At 42.2% G+C, this 25,292-nt stretch overlaps 2 protein-coding genes across 2 annotated transcripts; one reads left to right on the forward strand and one right to left on the reverse strand.

The window, feature by feature from the left end:
• Positions 1-7,916: 7,916 nt before the first annotated feature.
• On the reverse strand, positions 7,917-11,883 carry LOC141347176 (caspase-3-like). The gene is made up of 5 exons (XM_073852180.1): positions 11,802-11,883; positions 10,794-11,134; positions 10,597-10,702; positions 9,362-9,860; positions 7,917-9,248 (listed from the first exon to the last, which is right to left on the reverse strand). Exons 2-5 carry the CDS (start codon positions 11,109-11,111, stop codon positions 9,122-9,124), a joined length of 1,050 nt encoding a protein of 349 aa, XP_073708281.1. The 5' UTR covers positions 11,112-11,134; positions 11,802-11,883; the 3' UTR covers positions 7,917-9,121.
• A 415-nt stretch (positions 11,884-12,298) lies between these two features.
• On the forward strand, positions 12,299-16,387 carry LOC141346886 (dystrotelin-like). Its single transcript, XM_073851844.1, has 4 exons — positions 12,299-12,317; positions 15,811-15,882; positions 15,995-16,190; positions 16,273-16,387. The coding sequence occupies exons 1-4, from the start codon at positions 12,299-12,301 to the stop codon at positions 16,385-16,387; spliced, it is 402 nt and encodes a 133-aa protein (XP_073707945.1).
• The last annotated feature ends 8,905 nt before the right edge of the window (positions 16,388-25,292 follow it).

Raw genomic sequence — 25,292 nt, forward strand, 5'->3', positions numbered from 1 at the left:
CATTTTATTAACATGCTAACAGCATGCTAACCATGTTAAAACATGTTAGCATTATGTTAAAATAGCTAGAAACATGCTAATAATGCTAAAGCATGTTACACATAACAACAATGCTAATCAAGCTAGTAAAATGTTAGCAATATACTAATCAGGCTAAAACATACTAGCAACATGTTAATCATGCTTAAACATGTTGAAACATGTCAGCAAAATGCTAATAATGTTATAAACAAACTAACAACATGCTACCCATGTTAAAAACATGTTATCAACAAGCGCATCATGCTAAAAACATGTTACCAACATGTTAACTATGCAAAAAACAATATCCTAATCATGATAGAAATGTGTTAGCAACAAGCTACTCAGAAACATACTTGCAACATATCAATGCTTAAAACATGCTTGCAACATGCTAGCAAACTGTTAACAATGTTAGAAACCAGCTAGCAGCAAGATAGCCATGTTAAAAACATGTTAGCAACATGCTAATCATGTTAAAACATGTCAACAACATGTTAACCATGCTAAAATCATTATAACAATATGCTAATCATGTTAGAAACATGTAGGCAACATGCTAGTCATGCTAACAACATGCCAATCATGTTAAAAACATGTTAACAACATGTTAATTGGGATAAAAACATACTAACATTAATCATGCTTAATCAATATATGCTAGCAACATGTTAACATTTTAATAATGTGTTAACAACATGCTAATAATGTAATAGCAACATGTTAATAATACTAGAAACATGCTAAAAACATAGTAATTATGCTAAAATATGTTAACAATATGTTAATTATGCTGTAAACATTCTATCAACATGTTAATGTTAAAACATGCTAACAACATTCTAATCATACTAAAACATGTTGGCACCATGGTTATCATGCTAGACACATGATAAAACATGTTAACAACATTCTTATAATGTTAAAAACATGCTAGCAACACATTAACAGAATGGTAGTCATGTTAAAAATGTCCTAACAATATGTTACAAACATGCTAAGTATACTAAAACATGTTAAGAGCATGCTAATAATGCTAAACATTTTTGCTAAATGCTAATAATGCTAGAAACAGGCTAACAACATACAATCCTTGCTAAAACATGTTATCAATATGTTAATAATGCTGGAAACATGCTAACAACATGCTAATTATGCTAAAACATTCTAGCAACATGTTAATGTTAAAAACATACTAGCAACATTCTAATGATGCTAAAACATGTTGGCAACATGCTAATTATGCTAGAAACAGGTTAACAACATACAATTATTGCTAAAAACATGTTAGCAACATGTTAATGCTAGACACATGCTAAAACATGTTAACAACATGCTTGTCGTGTTAGAAAGATGCTAACAACATGTTATTCATGCTAAAAAATGCTAGCAACATGTTAAAAAAATGCTAAAAGCATGCTAATCATGTTAAAACATGTTTGTAACATGCTAGCAACATGCTAATCATACTAAGGACAGGCTAACAACATACAATCCTTGCTAAAACATGTTAGCAACATGTTAATGCTAGACACATGTTAAAACATGTTAACAACATGCTTGTCGTGTTAGAAAGATGCTAACAACATGATATTCATGCTAAAAAATGCTAGCAACATGTTAAAAACATGCTAAAAGCATGCTAATCATGTTAAAACATGTTTGCAACATGCTAGCAACATGCTAATCATACTAGGGACAGGCTAACAACATACAATCCTTGCTAAAAACATGGTAGCAACATGTTAAAAACATGCTAAAAGCATGCTAATCATGTTAAAACATGTTTGCAACATGCTAATCATAGTAGGGACAAGCTAACAACATACAATCCTTGCTAAAACATGCTAGCAACATGTTAAAAACATGCTAACCATGTTAAAACATGTTTGCAACATGCTAGCAACTTGCTAATCATACTAGGGACAGGCTAACAACATACAATCCTTGCTAAAAACATGGTAGCAACATGTTAATGCTAGACACATGTTAAAACATGTTAACAACATGCTTGTCATGTTAGAAAGATGCTAACAACATGATATTCATGCTAAAAATGTTAGCAACATGTTTGCTAAATCCAAGTTCAAGCCTGTCAGGGTAATGAGGCCCAGCAAGGTGTATGGATGGCAGATGGACAGGAGAACACTACAGAGGAAAGAACATTTGAGGAGGATTCTCATAATGCAACATCGCACAGTGTCCCTATAGAGGCTGATTTTCTCATTGGAATAGCAACGGTTGAGTATCACCAAGCTTTCCGCCACAAAACAGATGGGTCTATCTTTATTCAGGAGCTCTGCAACCAGCTGGAAAGTGGCTGTCCAAGGTGAGTTGTGGTCTTGATTTTGAGAAGGTTTAGATTTTGAAGCTTATGTTAGAATTAAAGAACCTATTTGTCATTGATTGTCAAACAAAAGTAAAAAAATAATATTATGCTGAACATTTACTCATACGCAGACCATTCAAAATGTAGATGAGCATGCATGTTTAATTTAGCATTACATCACTTGCTCACCAGTGTAATGAAATGGGTGCCATCAGAATGAGAGTCCAAACAGCTGATAAAAACACCAAAATAATCCACAAGTAATCCACACAACTCCAGCCCATACATTAATGTTGTGTGCTGCATGTTTGTAATAAATAAATCCATCATTAAGGTGTTTTAACTTTAAACCATCTAAACTCATCGCAAGTTAATAAACTTGATTCGTGATTACTTGTAGATTATTGTGATGTTTGAATCACCTGTTTGAACTCTAATTTTGATGGCACCTATTCACTGCACTGAGCAAGTGATTTAACACTAATGCATTAATGTTTCACAAACAACATCGAAGCACAACCAACTAATATGTCTTACTTGAAACCTTTTGTTTTGGCAGGAAAGAAGACATACACTCCATTTTGACAAAGGTGAATAGTATAGTGAGCTCTAAAAATCCTTCAGGGTCGCAAGCAGATGCCTGAGGTGCGGTACACTCTAACCAAAGCACTGGTCCTGCCCATGAAGTAAGGCTTCTAATTGGCTGCGGCATCACCATCTGACATCCATCCATCAATCCCTGCCTTCCTTGTGGGAAAAGTGTTTTTTGTAATGCATATAGATTTTTAATCCTTAAAAGTAGAGTATGAACTATTGACAGCTACCGATTGTAAATTGGTACTACAGTCTAAATTTAAAATATTGGACAAAGTAGTTTCTTCTGCCACCTCCTCAAACTCAATGCTCACACATGTTGCCAGATTGAGGACATGCAACAGGAATGAGCTGACAATCCTAAATATCTGCAAACATATTACAGTATTTTTATACTTTAGTACAGTCATACAGCACCTTTTAGGGGGAAATCAGTGCCTATTTTTCATCAGTTGTTATGATTCTTTGGCATCTTCATGAAATGTCTGTAACATACTTTGGTTAAAATTCCTCAGTGGTCATGTAAAACAACACCCTTTTTACCTTGTCAAAAATGTTCTTATATGTATTATTTTATTTTTAGGGACCTATTTATGATATGGGAAATGTTTTTAACATTGTCAGCATTAAAAGAGTATAATTGCTGCTATATGCAGTGCAAAGTTTGTGATGAAAATAAAAATACATTTTCGTCAGTTATTTTACCTACGGATCGCTGCATTTCTTACAGATTTCTGCTCATTCGAAATCAGATACCATTACATTTGTTTTAATGCATTATTGACAGAGCGATTGCGTGTGAATAAGTGCTGTACCTGATGCTTTCAGCTGAAAATATTCAGTATCTAGAATGAACAAACTAATTCCTTGTGAACGTCTCGGGTTACGTATGTAACCCTGGTTCCCTGAGAGAACTAGACACTGCGTCATCAACGCTTTGGGGAATGCCATTGGCGAACCCGCCTCTGAATCAGTCTGTAGCCAATAGAACGACGGGAGTGACGTCACCGACGCGGTGACGTCAGCAACCAGGAAGTATATAAGCACGTGCGTTTCAAACCGGCTTCAGCTTCCAGGAATGAAGCGATGCGCGGCAGGAATGCGGGAATTATGGTCAGAGACGCAGTGTCTCGTTCCCTCAGGGAACCAGGGTTACATACGTAACCCGAGACGTTCCCTTCCGGGAACTCAACACTGCGTCATCAACGCTTTGGGGAACGATATACCAACTACCCATAATTCCAAGTTCCTACCCAGTGGTGTTTGTCTGGGAAAGGAAAAGGAAAGCGTTGCTTCTGGTGGATCAGGCCAGGAAGAGCTCTCTGCCTGGGGTTACCAGGGCGAGAGAGAATATCCCTCTGTCTGGGGGACCAGCCCAGAGCGAGAGGGCAGTGCCAGAGATACTTACCTGTGGGGCACTGATGGTTCTCCGCCTGGGAAACTGCCAGGACGCGAGAAGTATTACACCTCTGTCCGGAATAATGCCAGAGCAAGAGGGAGATGGCATATACCTCGGCCCTCGGGCTCACGAGAAAGGAAGAGCTCCGCCTGGGAAACTGCCAGGACGCGAGCGGAATCACATCTCTGCCTGGGACGCGCCCAGCGAAGAGGAAGAATGTTGTGTACCTCGGCCCTCAGGCACACGAGGAAATAGTCCAAACTCCGTCTGGGGAACAGCCAGCACGAGAGGGACTGGATTGGCTCCGCCTGGAAAATGCCAGGACGCGAGTGGGATTACATCTCTGCCTGGGAAACTCCCAGTGAAGAGGGATCTGATCCGCCTCGGCCCTCGGGCACACGAGGAAAAAGAGTCCACCTCTGTCTGGGGACCAGCCAGACGTAGAGGGACAAGAGGTGTCTGGGGGTACCAGAACACCAGGTTGCTTCGCCTGGGAAACTGCCAGGACGCAAGCGGTATTACATCTCTGCCTGGGACGTACCCAGCGAAGAGGGATAAACCTCGGCCCTCGGGCTAACGAGATTTTGGTCATATGCCCCAGTCTGGTCACCAGCCAGAGAGGGGATTCTCCTCAGCCCTCGAGTGCACGAGGAGAAAGGTGGTCCTTTCTCGGGGCGTACCCGGATCAAGAGGGACTCAAGTAGTGCCTGGAAACTTCTGGCCAGGATACTGGGATGGCTCCGCCTGGAAACTGCCAGGACGCGAGTGGAATTACATCTCTGCCTGGGATGCGCCCAGCGAAGAGGGATATGTAAGGCACCTCAGCCCTTGGGCACACGAGGTGAAGGCCTCTGTCTGGTGACCAGCCAGACTAAGAGGAAGGAGTCGTCCTCAGCCCTTGGGCACACGAGGAGACAATAGTCCTTTGTCGGGGCGCACCCGGACAAGAGGGACACAAATAGTGCCTGGAAGCTCTGGCCAGGACACTGAAAGGGGCTCCGCCTGGAAAACTGCCAGGACGCGAGCGAAATTACATCTCTGCCTGGGGAGCACCCAACGGAGAGGGAACATCTACCTCGGCCCTCAGGCTCACGAGGTATATCTTCTGTCAGCTTAGGACAGAGGAGCCTGGAGTGGCTCGTAGGTCTAGCTCGTAGAACCTAACGAAGGTCAAAGGTGTAGACCAACCCGCCGCACTGCAGATGTCCTGAATAGGGACACCTGCCATCAGAGCTTTCGAGGCTGCCATGCCTCGGGTAGAGTGAGCCTTGACGCCCATCGGTGATGGGAGGCCAGAGGACTCATAGGCAGTAGTTATGGCATCCACAATCCATCTACTGATAGTCGGTTTCATTGCAGGGAGCCCTCTCTTAGGGGGACCGTAGCAGACCAACAGTTGCTCTGACTTCCGCCACAGGGCAGCTCTGTGGACGTATGTGTCCAGTGCTCGCACTGGGCACATACAGTTATACTTCCGATGGTCGCTCTCCACGAATGGAGGAGGGTAAAAGGCCTGCAGGGTGACTGGCTGTGGTACCTTCGGTACGTACCTGGGTCTAGGGTAGAGAAATGCTTTGGCCAACCCAGGCGCAAAGTCAATATATGAAGGGGCCACTGAAAGGGCCTGAAGGTCTCCTACTCTCCTCAGAGAAGTAAGAGCCAACAGCAGCGCTGTCTTAATGGTAAGGAAGCGATCTGAAATCTCCTCTAAGGGCTCGAAAGGAGGCCTACAGAGGGCTTCAAGTACCACAGCAAGATCCCACGTGGGGATTTTAGGGTTCACCCGAGGCCTCAACCTGAGTGCACCGCGAAGGAACACTTTGTAAAAGTTCAGGGTGAGAGTGCTAGGCCGAAAGGAAGAACTCTGTATTGGTAAGCTTTGCCCCTGAAAGCGAACCTGAGAAACTTCCTGTGCTGAGGAAGGATGGAGACGTGAAAGTACGCATCTTTGAGATCTATCGTGACAAACCAGTCCTCGGACCTGATTTGAGACACAACCTGCTTGACAGTTAACATACTGAACTTCAGTTTTCTGACTGAGCGGTTCAGTTGTCTGAGATCTAAGATGGGCCGCAGCCCTCCATCCTTCTTGGGAACAATGAAGTACCGGCTGTAGAACCCGGATTCTCTGTGCTGAGGAGGGACCACCTCGATGGCCTCCTTCCTCAGAAGAGAATCTACTTCTTGTTCCATTACCAGAACCTGCTCGGGGCCTACCACAGTAGGAAACACTCCGTTGAAAGGCGGCGCCGGAGCGCCAAACTGGATTTGATATCCTCTTTCTACAGTACGCAGGACCCATGGAGACACATTCGGCAGTAGTTTCCACGCTGCCAGAAAGTGTACTAAGGGAATTAATTCGGTGGCCTGTAATAGCTGACTGGCAGGCGACACCTGAATTAACTGCTCTGAGGACCCCCGTGGGGGTGACAAACTTACTGGGTCCGCTACCTTGCCGGGCGGGACCACCAGCAGAGGTTTGCGGGAGACTGTCGCGCCCTGAAGCACTGGCAGGGTTAGCTGACTGGTCTCCTGAGGGCCCCGAGGAGAAACGGGCACCATATAATGTGGTGAACCCCATTTTTCCCCGAGAGGGGCTGCCCTCAACGGCCCTGAGCCACAGCAGTCAGGGCCGTTTAGCCGAGGACCTCTTTGACTGAAGCACGACCCTCAGGTCGGGCCTAGCCTTAGAAGCCCCCGACTTAGAGCGCTGCTTACCCCGCCCCCTTGATCTGTCAGGAGGGGTGCGGGTAGCAACGCTCACTTTTTGCGCCTCGCGGCGTGAGGAGCTGGTACGTGGCTGGGGCTGCTCCCGTCCAGCAGCCCCAGAGGAAAAGACACGGCGAGGGAGGTATTGCTGAAAAGCTGCCGCTTGTCTGCGGGCCTCCTGGTACCTGCTGACGACCGCATCAACCGAGTCGCCAAACAGACCAGGAGGCTGAATTGTATTGTATATATACATAGCTAATTTACTGAAACGGTAATCTAACTATACATATACTATAAATAGCTAACTATACAAATAACTTGAGACAGACTATACAAGTTCTTTACATAATGCTATACAATATTGTGCAAGATATTGTGCAAAAGAGGTATTAAAGTTAAAGAAACGAGTAGTGCAATATGGCTTGTGGTGCATTCACAAGTAAACATTTGGGTTATCTTGTTGAGTCTTTGTAACTTGGAGTGTTTGTAAGAAAGTGTCTGGTGCATATAGAAGGACAAAGTGTGTTTTTCACAGTGTTTTTAAGTACTGAGTTAAGGGTACGAATACTTATGCAATGTACTGTACTTATTTCAGTTTTTATTTTTAATTTTTTTTTTCAAGTTGTGACAATTCTGTTTTTGGTTTGTCATTATGGTGCATGGAGTGTAGATTGATGTGAGGAAAAATAAATTTACTGGATTATCAGTATGGTAAAAATATGTGTTTATGTTACAATTAGTATATAATTCCAGTGCATGTTAGGAAGCAGATAACTGTATCATGTGAATCAAGATAGGAGAAAACCAACAGGCTTTGTGTCTTTGATAAAGCACCAAAACAATCTCACACTATGACAAAAATGGTAATTTAAATGTTTTTAATTTTATTGATGGTTATGACAAATCAAAAATTACCATATTTAATGATCATTTCATTATAAAATACCTGGATGTGTATGTAAACTGGATACAGAAAGAACATTAAAATAACAGTACAAAAATTAGTGTAATCTGCAAAATGCAGGATTTTCTTTTATATCAAAAACCTACTTAGAAAACATCTTACAGTTTTTTACAGACGCTAGGACACACTTCTCAATACTTAGGTCACTTTTGCAAAACTCTTCACACAGTGAGCACAACAGAAGTCTATGTGGGCTAAACTGAGGATCAATTATCATTGTTTTGGCACAAAATGCATTCAACGACTACATCATCTTCAATTCTTTTCTCACTCAGACACAACAACTGCCAAAAATCTTTGTACGTACAGGACATTTTGCACATGCTTACATACTGTTTTCAGAACTGTTAAACTTATGTTCAAAACAATAACATAATGCAAAACTGAATAAGACAGCAAAATTTTATTGAAACATATTTCAAATCTAAAAATGCAGTTTAACCAGCCCCAGCTGATTATCATTGTAGATATACATCTACACAGGTGTTACTCTTTCAATTTCATTACAAAAGGGGACAACTGCTGAATAGGTTTGTATTGTGATGTAAACATGGACATATTGACGAATTCTGCATCATGTCTGATTCATTCCAGTAACATATATTGCAGTTATAAACAATATATTTTGCAGTTATAAACAGAGATGTGTCCGTGTTTTACACAAGAAAACACTGTGTAATGCTACATGTTGTTAGTGTTTTTTAGGTCATTGTTTTGTGGGTGACAAAGTGTGTTTGTCGGCTGTCAACCTTTGCTAGTGTTCTGGAAGAAGGAGCTTATTTGAGACTAGAATAAAGTGTTTTGGTAGTTGTAGTGCATTTTGAATGTGAAATGAACTGTTTTGCCAAGCTGAAAGTCGGTTAGGAGAATTGTGTGAAGAGTTTTGCAAAAGTGACCTAAGTATTGAGAAATGTGTCCTAGCGTCTGTAAAAACTGTAAATGGCTCATGATTCCCTTGAAGTAAACAATTTTGGTAAAACTTTAAGAAATCTTTAAGAACATAAACAAAGATGGGAATGTAATAGTAAAGATTCCCTTATAAACTATCCTTTAAAACCATAATGCATATCGAGCAGTGCTGAACACAGCAAGAGCTTTCAGTGGTTCACACTGGCAGAAGGACCAGCTTCATTCTCATGGCGACTTCTTGGACAGGCATCTGTTTGGACTTGATTCCCAGACGGCTAACCTCATCATTCACAGAAAGCAGGATTGTCTGGATGTCTGTCCCCCTAAAAACATTAAAATAAATAAAGAATATATATTTTTTGGATAATATAGTTCTGATTTTGTCCATGCAATGAACATAAAAATGCTGCAATAAAAAAACACATTACAAACTCACATTGGACAATGTTTCTCTAGGTTTCGGCAAAGTGATTGAATGAACCAGGAGCCTTCTTTTGAATCTCTATAAGAATAGTAACCATCAGTGGTTGACCTGGCAATAAGGAAATCCGTGTCAGATGGGATTGTGATATCAAAATCACCATCATCCACCTCCATCTCTGACTCTACATCTTCTGGACCATCCGTTTGGACTTGAACACGAGTTTGATTTTTTCCCCCACGACATGCCTGTATGAGAAACAGCTTGGGTTTGCCGGCTAACCCCTTGCAGTTAATGCCATTGAAAGGCTCCCGTATTTTATCAACAGAAACAACTGCATCATTGGTTCCATAGACTCCTTCTCCTTCGCCATGGGAGAGGATGCAGCATACAAAGCAGTCTCCATCTACTGTCTTTCCCAAGGCCTTGAGGAGATTCTTCATCTCAGTTGCGGTTTTATTTCTGTGCTCCACCACCTCAAACCCCAGCCAGCGGAAAACTTTGGCAAGATACTCTGGGGTTGAAAAGAGAGAATATGAGCAACTCCATCAATCTAGCTGTACAAATAATAATAAAATGGATGCTAAAGAAATATTTCACCCTAAAAATGTTCTCACCCTCAGGCCATCAAAGATGTAGATGAGTTTGTTTCTTAGTATTAGAAAAGATTTGGAGAAATTTAGCATTACATCACTTGCTTGCTAATGAGTGCCGTCAGAATGATAACATCAAACATCAAATATCAAACATCTGATAAAAACATCACAATAATCTACAAGTAATCCATGCAATGGTAGTCCATCAATAAATGTCTTGCCGCAGCTAAAAGCTGCATGTTTTTAAACTGTTTAAACTTTAAACCATTGCTTCCAGTTAAAATACAACACCTCTATCCATAATATTCATATAGTCACAAGCGGAATATGCACAGATCGTTTACAAGCAAAAACACTCCAAACATGTTTATGGATTTGGCCAGAACCAATGGTTTAATGATAGATTTGTTTATTACAAACAATTTTTCACTTCACAAACCATTAACTGATGGACTGGAGTTGCTTGTGGATTATTGTGAAGTTTTTTATCAGCTGTTTGGACTTTCATTCTGACAACACCCATTCACTGGTACACAAATGTCTCCTATATCTTGGATGGCCTGAGGGTGAATTTCATTTTTAAGTGAATTATTCCATTAAAGTATCTTATGCTAAGTAACTAAATTCATCAAAAATAAAAAAATAAAAACTAACCTTGGTCCTTATCTGATCCCGTTCTTTCTTTCGAATTCTCAAAACTTACATTATTGATAATCACACAGGTACCACGTGGATTTCGTGTTATTTTGTATTGAGAGACCTGAAATGAAAGCACATATGCACATCAGTGGAACAGAATATACTTGACTGCTGCATTTAGACTACGTTAAATCTTTCAATGTGAACTTTACCACCGGCACTGGAGAGGTCATGGCTGGAGAAGCAATAACAGCATGATCCTTTAATGTTGGAAAAATGTCCAATATATCTTCCTGTCTTAAAATTTCTATAAACTGGCAACAAATTTTCTCCCCCCTATTCATGAGTTTGTCAAGTAGGTTGATGACTTTCTGCTGTCTGCTCGAAATATCTGAGAGGTTATCGTAGTCATGTGACGAAATAAGTTGAGCCTGCTGCACATACTGCAAGATGATATCCACGTTTCCAGATAAAGTATTTATGAGGAAAACTTTATTTTGGCGAATTCTGTTAGTTTCTTTTTTGTCCATGGTGCAAAATCAACTCTGAGGATCTGGAGAGAAGAAGAAGAGAGATTAGTTTATGACAGTGAGCAGAGTATCTTCAGTACAGTAAATTGTTCACATTCACTTCAAAGCAAAGATACATGCTATACTATAATATACGGAGTTACAACGCAGTCACTAAACTAATAATAGCTAACAGTACTGATATGGACTAAGTGAAACAAAAGCTCTGTTTGATACATTATTAACACTAAGTAATACAAACCAGGTAGGCGGCAGCAGCTTGTGCACGCAAGTTTGTAAGTTGTAAGGCTTGATGTTCACACAAGGATAATTTCATAGCGTTCAGGTGAGCCATATATTCACTATTGTTTTTTTTTTTTTTTTCAAATCGATTCATAGTTCGATATAGGCTACAATTTACAATTATGTGGTTATGGTCTTAATATTAAATGGACCGGTTTACAATTCTTTGAAAAGTAAATCGTTAAAGACGAAACCGGTTTGTGGAGCGTAATAGTAGAACTATTTTTCTACTTTCGTTTTCTTTTATTGCTATGAACACAAGCAAACTACCTATTTAAAGTACACTTATACCTATTTATACACATTGAAACCTATTTAATTTGGAGTTATAATAGCATAGACGCATTAAGATATGTTGTTGTTAATAAATAGTATGCTACATTTGCCATTTTAAAGTAAAACACCCACCGTCTTGTCAGATGTGCTTTTCCCTCTAAAATCGCGTGGCCGCGCCTGCATCAAAGCAGTGGTTGCCAGATATTCTAGGTTGCCAAGTCTTCTGTTGGGTTGACTGCTGTAAATAGTCAATGAAACAGTTATAACCTTTAGGAAAATATTGGAAGACAACCTTTTTGAATTCGTTTTAGTATTTTTGGCTATTTTATTTATTGCAGTTTTAAACAGTAATTGTAACAATGAAAATAAAAGACAAAATAATAATAACATAACAATACATATTAGTCATACCTGTATATATAGTCATGTAACAAATACCCAACATATTCTCCCTCATTAATACCAAGTTATGAAAAAAAGGTTTCAGAGTAGCAAAGTAATTACAATAATGCAAGATAAAATTATATTTTAGAACAAAAAAATTATAATTTATTATTTTTTTTATTGCTTCTTTATATTTTTTTTTTTGTCTAGAAATAAACTCCTGGCTTATCGAGCAGTGAACTGTTATGGATTTGGATAGCATTGGTAAGACTGAAAATAATAAAAAGAAGTTGTTGTTTTTTTCAGTTACAGTTTTTCTCAATTGCTTAAACACATTTCTTGAAATTATGCCTCTTATTTGCGAAACTCTAAACACAAATCCACAACTCCTAACTCAATTCCCCAAACTTCTTATATTGAGGTCAAAATGAAGCTCTCCACTCAAAACAACACAATCTTGCTGAAAAACCAAACTTTGCTTTCAGACATGACACACAAATTCTCAAAAACACACACACTACAACACAGTTTTACACACTGATGAGATCAATTCAAAACAATACAACCAAAACAATCCAAATAAAAAACTTTTCACATGATGAAAACAACAAATCTATGCCTTTGCAAGTGTTTTATTCCTTAATTTAATGTACTGTAGAGTACAGTACAAAACAGCAAACAACAACAAAATATAATTTTTCTGCCCAGAATCCTGTCTTTGGTCTGGGACAGGCCAAAGAACCTCTTCAGCATCACAGGCTAAATTAGCCCTGGCCAGGCAGCAGGGGTCAAATCCTCTTGCATGCCTGATCCAACCCTGGCACTCATCAACTAAAATATATGTGTCACGAAACAGATCTGAGGTCTGGGTCCAAATGCGGGTGAGAATAGTTTTTAATGACAAATAAACAAACTAAACAAACAAAAGGCCAACACGGCACAAACTAAGAACTCAAACACAAATAAACCAAAATCTAGAACATAATCAAAGATCAGAAACTTGAGAGACAACATAACACGAGACAATGCACACATGAAGCAGAGTGAGTGGAGATGATACTTATAGTCCTAGTAGTAATTGTGAACAGGTGTGTGTGTGTAATCAGTGCACATGACAAGACAACGTGAACGACTAGGGGGTGTGGTGCAAGGGGAACAGCGACCTCGAGAGGCTGAGGGAAGACCCACAGCCCCGATCATGACAGTACCCCCTCCCTACGGAACGGCTTCCAGACGTTCCTAAAGTCTGGAGGGAGGAGGTACGGAGGAGGGCAAGTCAGGGGGAGGGATGGCGGGCCAGGGCCGTGCAGCGGGGTCCCGCGAGCATGCCTTGCCGCAAACGGAGCCTCAGCAGACGTCGCCGCGTCAGGCACGGAATTAGCGGACGTCGTCGCCTCAGGCAAGAAGATAGCGGACGTCACCGCGTCAGGCAGGGAGATAGCGGACGTTGTCGCGTCAGGCACGGAGATAGTAGACGTCGCCGCCGCAGGCAGAGAGATAGCAGACGTCACCGCGTCAGGCAGGGAAATAGCGGACATTGTCGCCTCAGGCACGGAGATAGTAGACGTCGCCGCCGCAGGCAGAGAGATAGCAGACGTCACCGCGTCAGGCAGGGAAATAGCGGACGTTGTCGCCTCAGGCACGGAGATAGTAGACGTCGCCGCCGCAGGCACGGAGATCGCGGACGTTGCCCCCTCAGACACGAAGATAGCGGACGTCGTCGCCTCAGGCAGAGAGATAGTAGATGTCGCCGCCTCAGGCAGAGAGATCGCGGACATTGCCGCCTCAGCCACGGAGATAGCGGGCGTCGTCGCCTCAGGCACGAAGATAGCGAGCGTCGTCGCCTCAGGCAGAGAGATAGCAGACGTCGCCGCATCAGGCACGGAGATAGCGGTTGTCGCCACCTCCCCGCGAACGAGCGCCTCCTCCCCCGCCGCAAAGCAGGGGTACCTCCGCATAGCCTCGGCTCTCCGGGCATCCATCGCCAGGCAGGCGTAGATGCACTCCATCCGTGCAGCCGACGCTGCCTCAAAAGACATTCCCTCCGTCAATATAGCCGAGCGAGTGGTCGCCTCCTCCAAGCGGGGAACTGCCGCCTCAAAAAAAATCCTCCCCGCTGGACCCATCTTTGATGTGTGCATTCTGTCACGAAACAGATCTGAGGTCTGGGTCCAAATGCGGGTGAGAATAGTTTTTAATGACAAATAAACAAACTAAACAAACAAAAGGCCAACACGGCACAAACTAAGAACTCAAACACAAATAAACCAAAATCTAGAACATAATCAAAGATCAGAAACTTGAGAGACAACATAACACGAGACAATGCACACATGAAGCAGAGTGAGTGGAGATGATACTTATAGTCCTAGTAGTAATTGTGAACAGGTGTGTGTGTGTAATCAGTGCACATGACAAGACAACGTGAACGACTAGGGGGTGTGGTGCAAGGGGAACAGCGACCTCGAGAGGCTGAGGGAAGACCCACAGCCCCGATCATGACAATATGAGACTGCTTGTTTTCTCGCCCTTGCCCTTCCTCTGTCTCTTCCACGTTGTCGTTGTCATCCACCTTCTTCTCCTCCTCTTCCTCTTTCACCTCCTACTCTTCCTCTTCAAAATTACACATTACTGTATGTGGGATACTGATTGAAAAAGACTGGATAGGATTCACAGTTACACTTGTACTGTACTAGTGGTCTGAGGAAAAAAATAAAAATGCATTACAGTGTCATTGTGAAACAGCAAAGAAAAAGAAATACGGGCACAAAGGTAAAAATAAAAATTCGAAAGTCTACTGTCAGATTTTGTAACTCCTGCGTTGTCCTCTGTCTATATGCAGTATGCTTTCCAATTGAAGGTTCAAGAGATGTACCTTTGTGCTATTTCAGAGAACTGCTTTATCATTGGTTGATATACATTATCTTCATTAGTGAAAGTCAAGATTCACTTGAATAATTCATGGCAAATTTACAAAAAGTCTAATAGAAATGTGTAGAATATATGATTGACAGTTTATAACAACTAGATCAAAAAATTTGCATTTAGGTAATGACTTATACGATGAGCTAATGACTTGATGTTTTGAGGGGTCAAACTATTGCACAGAGAACTATATCATACATTTTGAGCAACATGACAATAGCAACTGATAATGTGGGAAACCGCAGACAAATGTATCTAATCAGTTGTATGAATGTACCAAAGCAATCACAACTTGAACAGAAGAATGAGAAGCTTTTTATGATGTGCACAAGAGACTAGATGATGTGGATGTTGAACAAGTAGTTTTGACAATTTCATTTCTGATCTGAGAAATGCACCAAAGTGACTGAGAAAAACTGTAAGCTGACTTTGGCTTCTTTTAGGTTCTGATTTGTGTGTGCTAAATTTTGACTCCTTGTGTTTCCACTTGGATAATTGTGTGCTAATTGAGCTCAAACTTCACAGATTGAGTGAACAATGTTGAATGCTTGTGCTTTCTAAATGACCTCATGGTGTAAGCACTGAGAAATGTAGGGGTTTGTGTGTAGAGTTTTGCAGTAGCAGTTCACCAAATATAACTCATGTGTCAAAGCAGGGAATAGTGTTTATTGTTTAGGGAAATGGGTGTGCTTCTTCAAAAATGGCGTTATAGTTTTGAAATTTTAGTTCAAAAGACTGGTTATAGTGTTTTAGCAATTGAGAAAAACTGTAATGCAATTGCAGTTTTTTCTGGTCTTTTCATGTGTCATTTCATGTATCTATCCCATAGAAGGTCTAAACGACGTTCGTCCTGCAGTGTATCGAGCTGCTCTAAAGCTTCGCGCATTGCAAAAACTATGTCAGAGTGAGTTTTTCCATGTTTACTTTCACGTGAAGTACAGCTGGATGCATTAATATGATATTATCTCATCCACCTGCAACATCTCATAGTGCATCTGTTTCTTTTCAAACTTCAGTGCACCTGGTGTCACTGCAGGATTTGCACCCAGTTTTAAACATTTTACACAGTTCTGGGGAACCAGTTAGTCTTGCTCAAGAACATGTACAGCAGCATCTAGCAGAGCTGTTCCAGAGCATTTCACATAAACTTGATGAGGCGGTTCCTGAAGCCACAGATCAAACCACCAGGCTCCTCTTTAAACTGTTTGACAGGTGAGGGGTAACTAGATTTGGCATTATATACACTGTTTTTGTATTTAAGTAGGTGTATTTTAAACTTACTGCTTTCTTTTAGAGACCAAACTGGTGTTATTCTGCTCAGGTCAGTGGAGGCCGCGCTGATCGCCCTCTGTGGAGACACTCTCTCAGCTAAACACAGAGGTCTGTTCCACATTCAATTAATAAGCTAGCAACATGCTAATCATGCTAACAATATGTTAATCATGCTAAAAATGTGCTAGCAACATGTTAACATTTTAAAAACATGCTAACAACATGCTGCTCATGTTAAAACATGCTATCAACATGTTAATAATGTTAGAAACATGCTAACAACATGCTAATTATGCTAGAAACATGCTAAAACATGTTAGCAACATGTCTATAATGCTAGAAGCAAGCTAACAACATGCTAATCATGCCAACAATATGTTAATCATGCTAAAAATGTGCTAGCAACATGTTAACATTTTAATAACATGCTAACAACATGCTGAAACATGCTAGCAACATGTTAATAATGTTAGAAACATGCTAACAACATGCTGTTAGAAACATGCTAAAACATGTTAGTAACATGTCAATAATGCTAGAAGCAAGCTAGCAACATGCTAATCATGTCAACAACATGTTAAACATGCTAAAATGTGCTAGCAACATGTTAACATTTTAATAACATGCTAACAACATGCTACTCATGTTGAAACATGCTAACAACATGTTAATAATGTTAGAAACATGCTAACAACATGCTAATTATGCTAGAAACATGCTAAAACATGTTAGCAACATGTCTATAATGTGAGAAGCAAGCTAGCAACATGCTAATCTTGCCAACATGTTAATCATGCTAAAATGTGCTAGCAACATGTTAACATTTTAATAACATGCTAACAACATGCTACTCATGTTGAAACATGCTAGCAACATGTTAATAATGTTAGAAACATGCTAACAACATGCTAATTATGCTAAAACATGTTTGCAAATACTAATCATGTTACAAATAAGCTAGCAACATGCTAATATGTTTGAAACATGCTATCATGTTACCAACATAATCATGCTAGAAATGTGCTTACAGCTTGTTAACATTTTATTAACATGCTAACAGCATGCTAACCATGTTAAAACATGTTAGCATTAGGTTAAAATAGCTAGAAACATGCTAATAATGCTAAAGCATGTTACACATAACAACAATGCTAATCAAGCTAGTAAAATGTTAGCAATATACTAATCAGGCTAAAACATACTAGCAACATGTTAATCATGCTTAAACATGTTGAAACATGTCAGCAAAATGCTAATAATGTTATAAACAAACTAACAACATGCTACCCATGTTAAAAACATGTTATCAACAAGCTCATCATGCTAAAAACATGTTACCAACATGTTAACTATGCAAAAAACAATATCCTAATCATGATAGAAATGTGTTAGCAACAAGCTACTCAGAAACATACTTGCAACATATCAATGCTTAAAACATGCTTGCAACATGCTAGCAAACTGTTAACAATGTTAGAAACCAGCTAGCAGCAAGATAGCCATGTTAAAAACATGTTAGCAACATGCTAATCATGTTAAAACATGTCAACAACATGTTAACCATGCTAAAATCATTATAACAATATGCTAATCATGTTAGAAACATGTAGGCAACATGCTAGTCATGCTAACAACATGCCAATCATGTTAAAAACATGTTAACAACATGTTAATTGGGATAAAAACATACTAACATTAATCATGCTTAATCAATATATGCTAGCAACATGTTAACATTTTAATAATGTGTTAACAACATGCTAATAATGTAATAGCAACATGTTAATAATACTAGAAACATGCTAAAAACATAGTAATTATGCTAAAATAGGTTAACAATATGTTAATTATGCTGTAAACATTCTATCAACATGTTAATGTTAAAACATGCTAACAACATTCTAATCATACTAAAACATGTTGGCACCATGGTTATCATGCTAGACACATGATAAAACATGTTAACAACATTCTTATCATGTTAAAAACATGCTAGCAACACATTAACAGAATGGTAGTCATGTTAAAAATGTCCTAACAATATGTTACAAACATGCTAAGTATACTAAAACATGTTAAGAGCATGCTAATAATGCTAAACATTTTTGCTAAATGCTAATAATGCTAGAAACAGGCTAACAACATACAATCCTTGCTAAAACATGTTATCAATATGTTAATAATGCTGGAAACATGCTAACAACATGCTAATTATGCTAAAACATTCTAGCAACATGTTAATGTTAAAAACATACTAGCAACATTCTAATGATGCTAAAACATGTTGGCAACATGCTAATTATGCTAGAAACAGGTTAACAACATACAATTATTGCTAAAAACATGTTAGCAACATGTTAATGCTAGACACATGCTAAAACATGTTAACAACATGCTTGTCGTGTTAGAAAGATGCTAACAACATGTTATTCATGCTAAAAAATGCTAGCAACATGTTAAAAACATGCTAAAAGCATGCTAATCATGTTAAAACATGTTTGTAACATGCTAGCAACATGCTAATCATACTAAGGACAGGCTAACAACATACAATCCTTGCTAAAACATGTTAGCAACATGTTAATGCTAGACACATGTTAAAACATGTTAACAACATGCTTGTCGTGTTAGAAAGATGCTAACAACATGATATTCATGCTAAAAAATGCTAGTAACATGTTAAAAACATGCTAAAAGCATGCTAACAGCATGCTAATCATGTTAAAACATGTTTGCAACATGCTAGCAACATGCTAATCATACTAGGGACAGGCTAACAACATACAATCCTTGCTAAAAACATGGTAGCAACATGTTAAAAACATGCTAAAAGCATGCTAATCATGTTAAAACATGTTTGCAACATGCTAATCATAGTAGGGACAAGCTAACAACATACAATCCTTGCTAAAACATGCTAGCAACATGTTAAAAGCATGCTAATCATGTTAAAACATGTTTGCAACATGCTAGCAACTTGCTAATCATACTAGGGACAGGCTAACAACATACAATCCTTGTTAAAAACATGGTAGCAACATGTTAATGCTAGACACATGTTAAAACATGTTAACAACATGCTTGTCATGTTAGAAAGATGCTAACAACATGATATTCATGCTAAAAATGTTAGCAACATGTTTGCTAAATCCAAGTTCAAGCCTGTCAGGGTAATGAGGCCCAGCAAGGTGTATGGATGGCAGATGGACAGGAGAACACTACAGAGGAAAGAACATTTGAGGAGGATTCTCATAATGCAACATCGCACAGTGTCCCTATAGAGGCTGATTTTCTCATTGGAATAGCAACGGTTGAGTATCACCAAGCTTTCCGCCACAAAACAGATGGGTCTATCTTTATTCAGGAGCTCTGCAACCAGCTGGAAAGTGGCTGTCCAAGGTGAGTTGTGGTCTTGATTTTGAGAAGGTTTAGATTTTGAAGCTTATGTTAGAATTAAAGAACCTATTTGTCATTGATTGTCAAACAAAAGTAAAAAAATAATATTATGCTGAACATTTACTCATACGCAGACCATTCAAAATGTAGATGAGCATGCATGTTTAATTTAGCATTACATCACTTGCTCACCAGTGTAATGAAATGGGTGCCATCAAAATGAGAGTCCAAACAGCTGATAAAACCACCAAAATAATCCACAAGTAATCCACACAACTCCAGTCCATACATTAATGTTGTGTGCTGCATGTTTGTAATAAATAAATCCATCATTAAGGTGTTTTAACTTTAAACCATCTAAACTCATCGCAAGTTAATAAACTTGATTCGTGATTACTTGTAGATTATTGTGATGTTTGAATCACCTGTTTGAACTCTAATTTTGATGGCACCTATTCACTGCACTGAGCAAGTGATTTAACACTAATGCATTAATGTTTCACAAACAACATCGAAGCACAACCAACTAATATGTCTTACTTGAAACCTTTTGTTTTGGCAGGAAAGAAGACATACACTCCATTTTGACAAAGGTGAATAGTATAGTGAGCTCTAAAAATCCTTCAGGGTCGCAAGCAGATGCCTGAGGTGCGGTACACTCTAACCAAAGCACTGGTCCTGCCCATGAAGTAAGGCTTCTAATTGGCTGCGGCATCACCATCTGACATCCATCCATCAATCCCTGCCTTCCTTGTGGGAAAAGTGTTTTTTGTAATGCATATAGATTTTTAATCCTTAAAAGTAGAGTATGAACTATTGACAGCTACCGATTGTAAATTGGTACTACAGTCTAAATTTAAAATATTGGACAAAGTAGTTTCTTCTGCCACCTCCTCAAACTCAATGCTCACACATGTTGCCAGATTGAGGACATGCAACAGGAATGAGCTGACAATCCTAAATATCTGCAAACATATTACAGTATTTTTATACTTTAGTACAGTCATACAGCACCTTTTAGGGGGAAATCAGTGCCTATTTTTCATCAGTTGTTATGATTCTTTGGCATCTTCATGAAATGTCTGTAACATACTTTGGTTAAAATTCCTCAGTGGTCATGTAAAACAACACCCTTTTTACCTTGTCAAAAATGTTCTTATATGTATTATTTTATTTTTAGGGACCTATTTATGATATGGGAAATGTTTTTAACATTGTCAGCATTAAAAGAGTATAATTGCTGCTTTATGCAGTGCAAAGTTTGTAATGAAAATAAAAATACATTTTCGTCAGTTATTTTACCTACGGATCGCTGCATTTCTTACAGATTTCTGCTCATTCGAAATCAGATACCATTACATTTGTTTTAATGCATTATTGACAGAGCGATTGCGTGTGAATAAGCGCTGTACCTGATGCTTTCACCTGAAAATATTCAGTATCTAGAATGAACAAACTAATTCCTTGTGAACGTCTCGGGTTACGTATGTAACCCTGGTTCCCTGAGGGAACTAGACACTGCGTCATCAACGCTTTGGGGAATGCCATTGGCGAACCCGCCTCTGAATCAGTCTGTAGCCAATAGAACGACGGGAGTGACGTCACCGACGCGGTGACGTCAGCGACCAGGAAGTATATAAGCACGTGCGTTTCAAACCGGCTTCAGCTTCCAGGAATGAAGCGATGCGCGGCAGGAATGCGGGAATTATGGTCAGAGACGCAGTGTCTCGTTCCCTCAGGGAACCAGGGTTACATACGTAACCCGAGACGTTCCCTTCCGGGAACTCAACACTGCGTCATCAACGCTTTGGGGAACGATATACCAACTACCCATAATTCCAAGTTCCTACCCAGTGGTGTTTGTCTGGGAAAGGAAAAGGAAAGCGTTGCTTCTGGTGGATCAGGCCAGGAAGAGCTCTCTGCCTGGGGTTACCAGGGCGAGAGAGAATATCCCTCTGTCTGGGGGACCAGCCCAGAGCGAGAGGGCAGTGCCAGAGATACTTACCTGTGGGGCACTGATGGTTCTCCACCTGGGAAACTGCCAGGACGCGAGAAGTATTACACCTCTGTCCGGAATAATGCCAGAGCAAGAGGGAGATGGTATATACCTCGGCCCTCGGGCTCACGAGAAAGGAAGAGCTCCGCCTGGGAAACTGCCAGGACGCGAGCGGAATCACATCTCTGCCTGGGACGCGCCCAGCGAAGAGGAAGAATGTTGTGTACCTCGGCCCTCAGGCACATGAGGAAATAGTCCAAACTCCGTCTGGGGAACAGCCAGCACGAGAGGGACTGGATTGGCTCCGCCTGGAAAATGCCAGGACGCGAGTGGGATTACATCTCTGCCTGGGAAACTCCCAGTGAAGAGGGATCTGATCCGCCTCGGCCCTCGGGCACACGAGGAAAAAGAGTCCACCTCTGTCTGGGGACCAGCCAGACGTAGAGGGACAAGAGGTGTCTGGGGGTACCAGAACACCAGGTTGCTTCGCCTGGGAAACTGCCAGGACGCAAGCGGTATTACATCTCTGCCTGGGACGTACCCAGCGAAGAGGGATAAACCTCGGCCCTCGGGCTCACGAGATTTTGGTCATATGCCCCAGTCTGGTCACCAGCCAGAGAGGGGGTTCTCCTCGGCCCTCGAGCGCACGAGGAGAAAGGTGGTCCTTTGTCGGGGCGTCAAGAGGGACTCAAGTAGTGCCTGGAAACTTCTGGCCAGGATACCGGGATGGCTCTGCCTGGAAACTGCCAGGACGCGAGTGGAAATACATCTCTGCCTGGGATGCGCCCAGCGAAGAGGGATATGTAAGGCACCTCAGCCCTTGGGCACACGAGGTGAAGGCCTCTGTCTGGTGACCAGCCAGACTAAGAGGAAGGAGTCGTCCTCGGCCCTTGGGCACACGAGGAGACAATAGTCCTTTGTCGGGGCGCACCCGGACAAGAGGGACACAAATAGTGCCTGGAAGCTCTGGCCAGGACACTGAAAGGGGCTCCGCCTGGAAAACTGCCAGGACGCGAGCGAAATTACATCTCTGCCTGGGGAGCACCCAACGGAGAGGGAACATCTACCTCGGCCCTCAGGCTCACGAGGTATATCTTCTGTCAGCTTAGGACAGAGGAGCCTGGAGTGGCTCGTAGGTCTAGCTCGTAGAACCTAACGAAGGACAAAGGTGTAGACCAACCCGCCGCACTGCAGATGTCCTGAATAGGGACACCTGCCATCAGAGATTTCGAGGCTGCCATGCCTCGGGTAGAGTGAGCCTTGACGCCCATCGGTGATGGGAGGCCAGAGGACTCATAGGCAGTAGTTATGGCATCCACGATCCATCTACTGATAGTCGGTTTCGTTGCAGGGAGCCCTCTCTTAGGGGGACCGTAGCAGACCAACAGTTGCTCTGACTTCCGCCACAGGGCAGCTCTGTGGACGTATGTGTCCAGTGCTCGCACTGGGCACATACAGTTATACTTCCGATGGTCGCTCTCCACGAATGGAGGAGGGTAAAAGGCCTGCAGGGTGACTGGCTGTGGTACCTTCGGTACGTACCCGGGTCTAGGGTAGAGAAATGCTTTGGCCAACCCAGGCGCAAAGTCAATATATGAAGGGGCCACTGAAAGGGCCTGAAGGTCTCCTACTCTCCTCAGAGAAGTAAGAGCCAACAGCAGCGCTGTCTTAATGGTAAGGAAGCGATCTGAAATCTCCTCTAAGGGCTCGAAAGGAGGCCTACAGAGGGCTTCAAGTACCACAGCAAGATCCCACGTGGGGATTTTAGGGTTCACCCGAGGCCTCAACCTGAGTGCACCGCGAAGGAACACTTTGTAAAAGTTCAGGGTGAGAGTGCTAGGCCGAAAGGAAGAACTCTGTATTGGTAAGCTTTGCCCCTGAAAGCGAACCTGAGAAACTTCCTGTGCTGAGGAAGGATGGAGACGTGAAAGTACGCATCTTTGAGATCTATCGTGACAAACCAGTCTCGGACCTGATTTGAGACACGACCTGCTTGACAGTTAACATACTGAACTTCAGTTTTCTGACTGAGCGGTTCAGTTGTCTGAGATCTAAGATGGGCCGCAGCCCTCCATCCTTCTTGGGAACAATGAAGTACCGGCTGTAGAACCCGGATTCTCTGTGCTGAGGAGGGACCACCTCGATGGCCTCCTTCCTCAGAAGAGAATCTACTTCTTGTTCCATTACCAGAACCTGCTCGGGGCCTACCACAGTAGGAAACACTCCGTTGAAAGGCGGCGCTGGAGTGCCAAACTGGATTTGATATCCTCTTTCTACAGTACGCAGGACCCATGGAGACACATTCGGCAGTAGTTTCCACGCTGCCAGAAAGTGTACTAAGGGAACCAGCCTCTCGAGGCTGGTTTCTGGTAAACTTTGAGGAATTAATTCGGTGGCCTGTAACAGCTGACTGGCAGGCGACACCTGAATTAACTGCTCTGAGGACCCCCGTGGGGGTGACAAACTTACTGGGTCCGCTACGTTGCCGGGCGGGACCACCAGCAGAGGTTTGCGGGAGACTGTCGCTCCCTGAAGCACTGGCAGGGTTAGCTGACTGGTCTTCTGAGGGCCCCGAGGAGAAACGGGCACCATATAATGTGGTGAACCCCATTTTTCCCCGAGAGGGGCTGCCCTCAACGGCCCTGAGCCACAGCAGTCAGGGCCGTTTAGCCGAGGACCTCTTTGACTGAAGCACGACCCTCAGGTCGGGCCTAGCCTTAGAAGCCCCCGACTTGGAGCGCTGCTTACCCCGCCCCCTTGATCTGTCAGGAGGGGTGCGGGTAGCAACGCTCACTTTTTGCGCCTCGCGGCGTGAGGAGCTGGTACGCGGCTGGGGCTGCTCCCGTCCAGCAGCCCCAGAGGAAAAGACACGGCGAGGGAGGTATTGCTGAAAAGCTGCCGCTTGTCTGCGGGCCTCCTGGTACCTGCTGACGACCGCATCAACCGAGTCGCCAAACAGACCAGGAGGCTGAATTGGGGCGTCCAGCAGGAGGGCCCTGTCCTTCTCTTTCATGTCGGACAGGGACAACCACAAGTGCCTCTCCGCGACCACAAGGGCTGCCATAGACCGCCCAATGGCACGGGCGGTCTCCTTAGTGGCGCGGAGAGCAAGATCTGCTGTACGCCTCATTTCAGATACATTCACCTCCCTGCCTTCGTCTAAGTCCTTTAGCAGGTCGGCTTGGTATGCTTGCAACACTGACATAGTGTGCAGACATGACCCAGCCTGACCTGCTTCCGTGTACCCCTTGCCCACCAAGCTAGAAGTTAGTTTAAGTGGCTTGGTGGGCAAGGTCGGAGCCTTCAGAGATGATGCCGCTGCAGGAGACAGATAGCTCGCAAGCATCTGTTCAACTGCCGGCATCATCTTGTACCCGTGCTCCTCGACCCCTCCCACGTTACCGTAGTAACCGGAGGAGGGGTGAAAACACGGGCCGAGAATGGTTTTTCCCATGATCTCGACAGCTCACTGTGGAGATCAGGGAAAAATGGAAGGCTCCGCCCTGGAGGTGGCTTGCGTGTCCGCAGAAAGTGCTCATCTAATTTGCTTTCTAGCGGCTCATGTGGTTGCTCGGCGGGCCAGCTGATGTTAAGCCTGGCCACCGCACGAGTTACCACCTCCAGGAGCTCCTCAAACTGGGGGGATTTCA

This window comes from Garra rufa, chromosome 12 (genome assembly GCF_049309525.1).
Source record: "Garra rufa chromosome 12, GarRuf1.0, whole genome shotgun sequence".
NCBI lineage: Eukaryota > Metazoa > Chordata > Actinopteri > Cypriniformes > Cyprinidae > Garra > Garra rufa.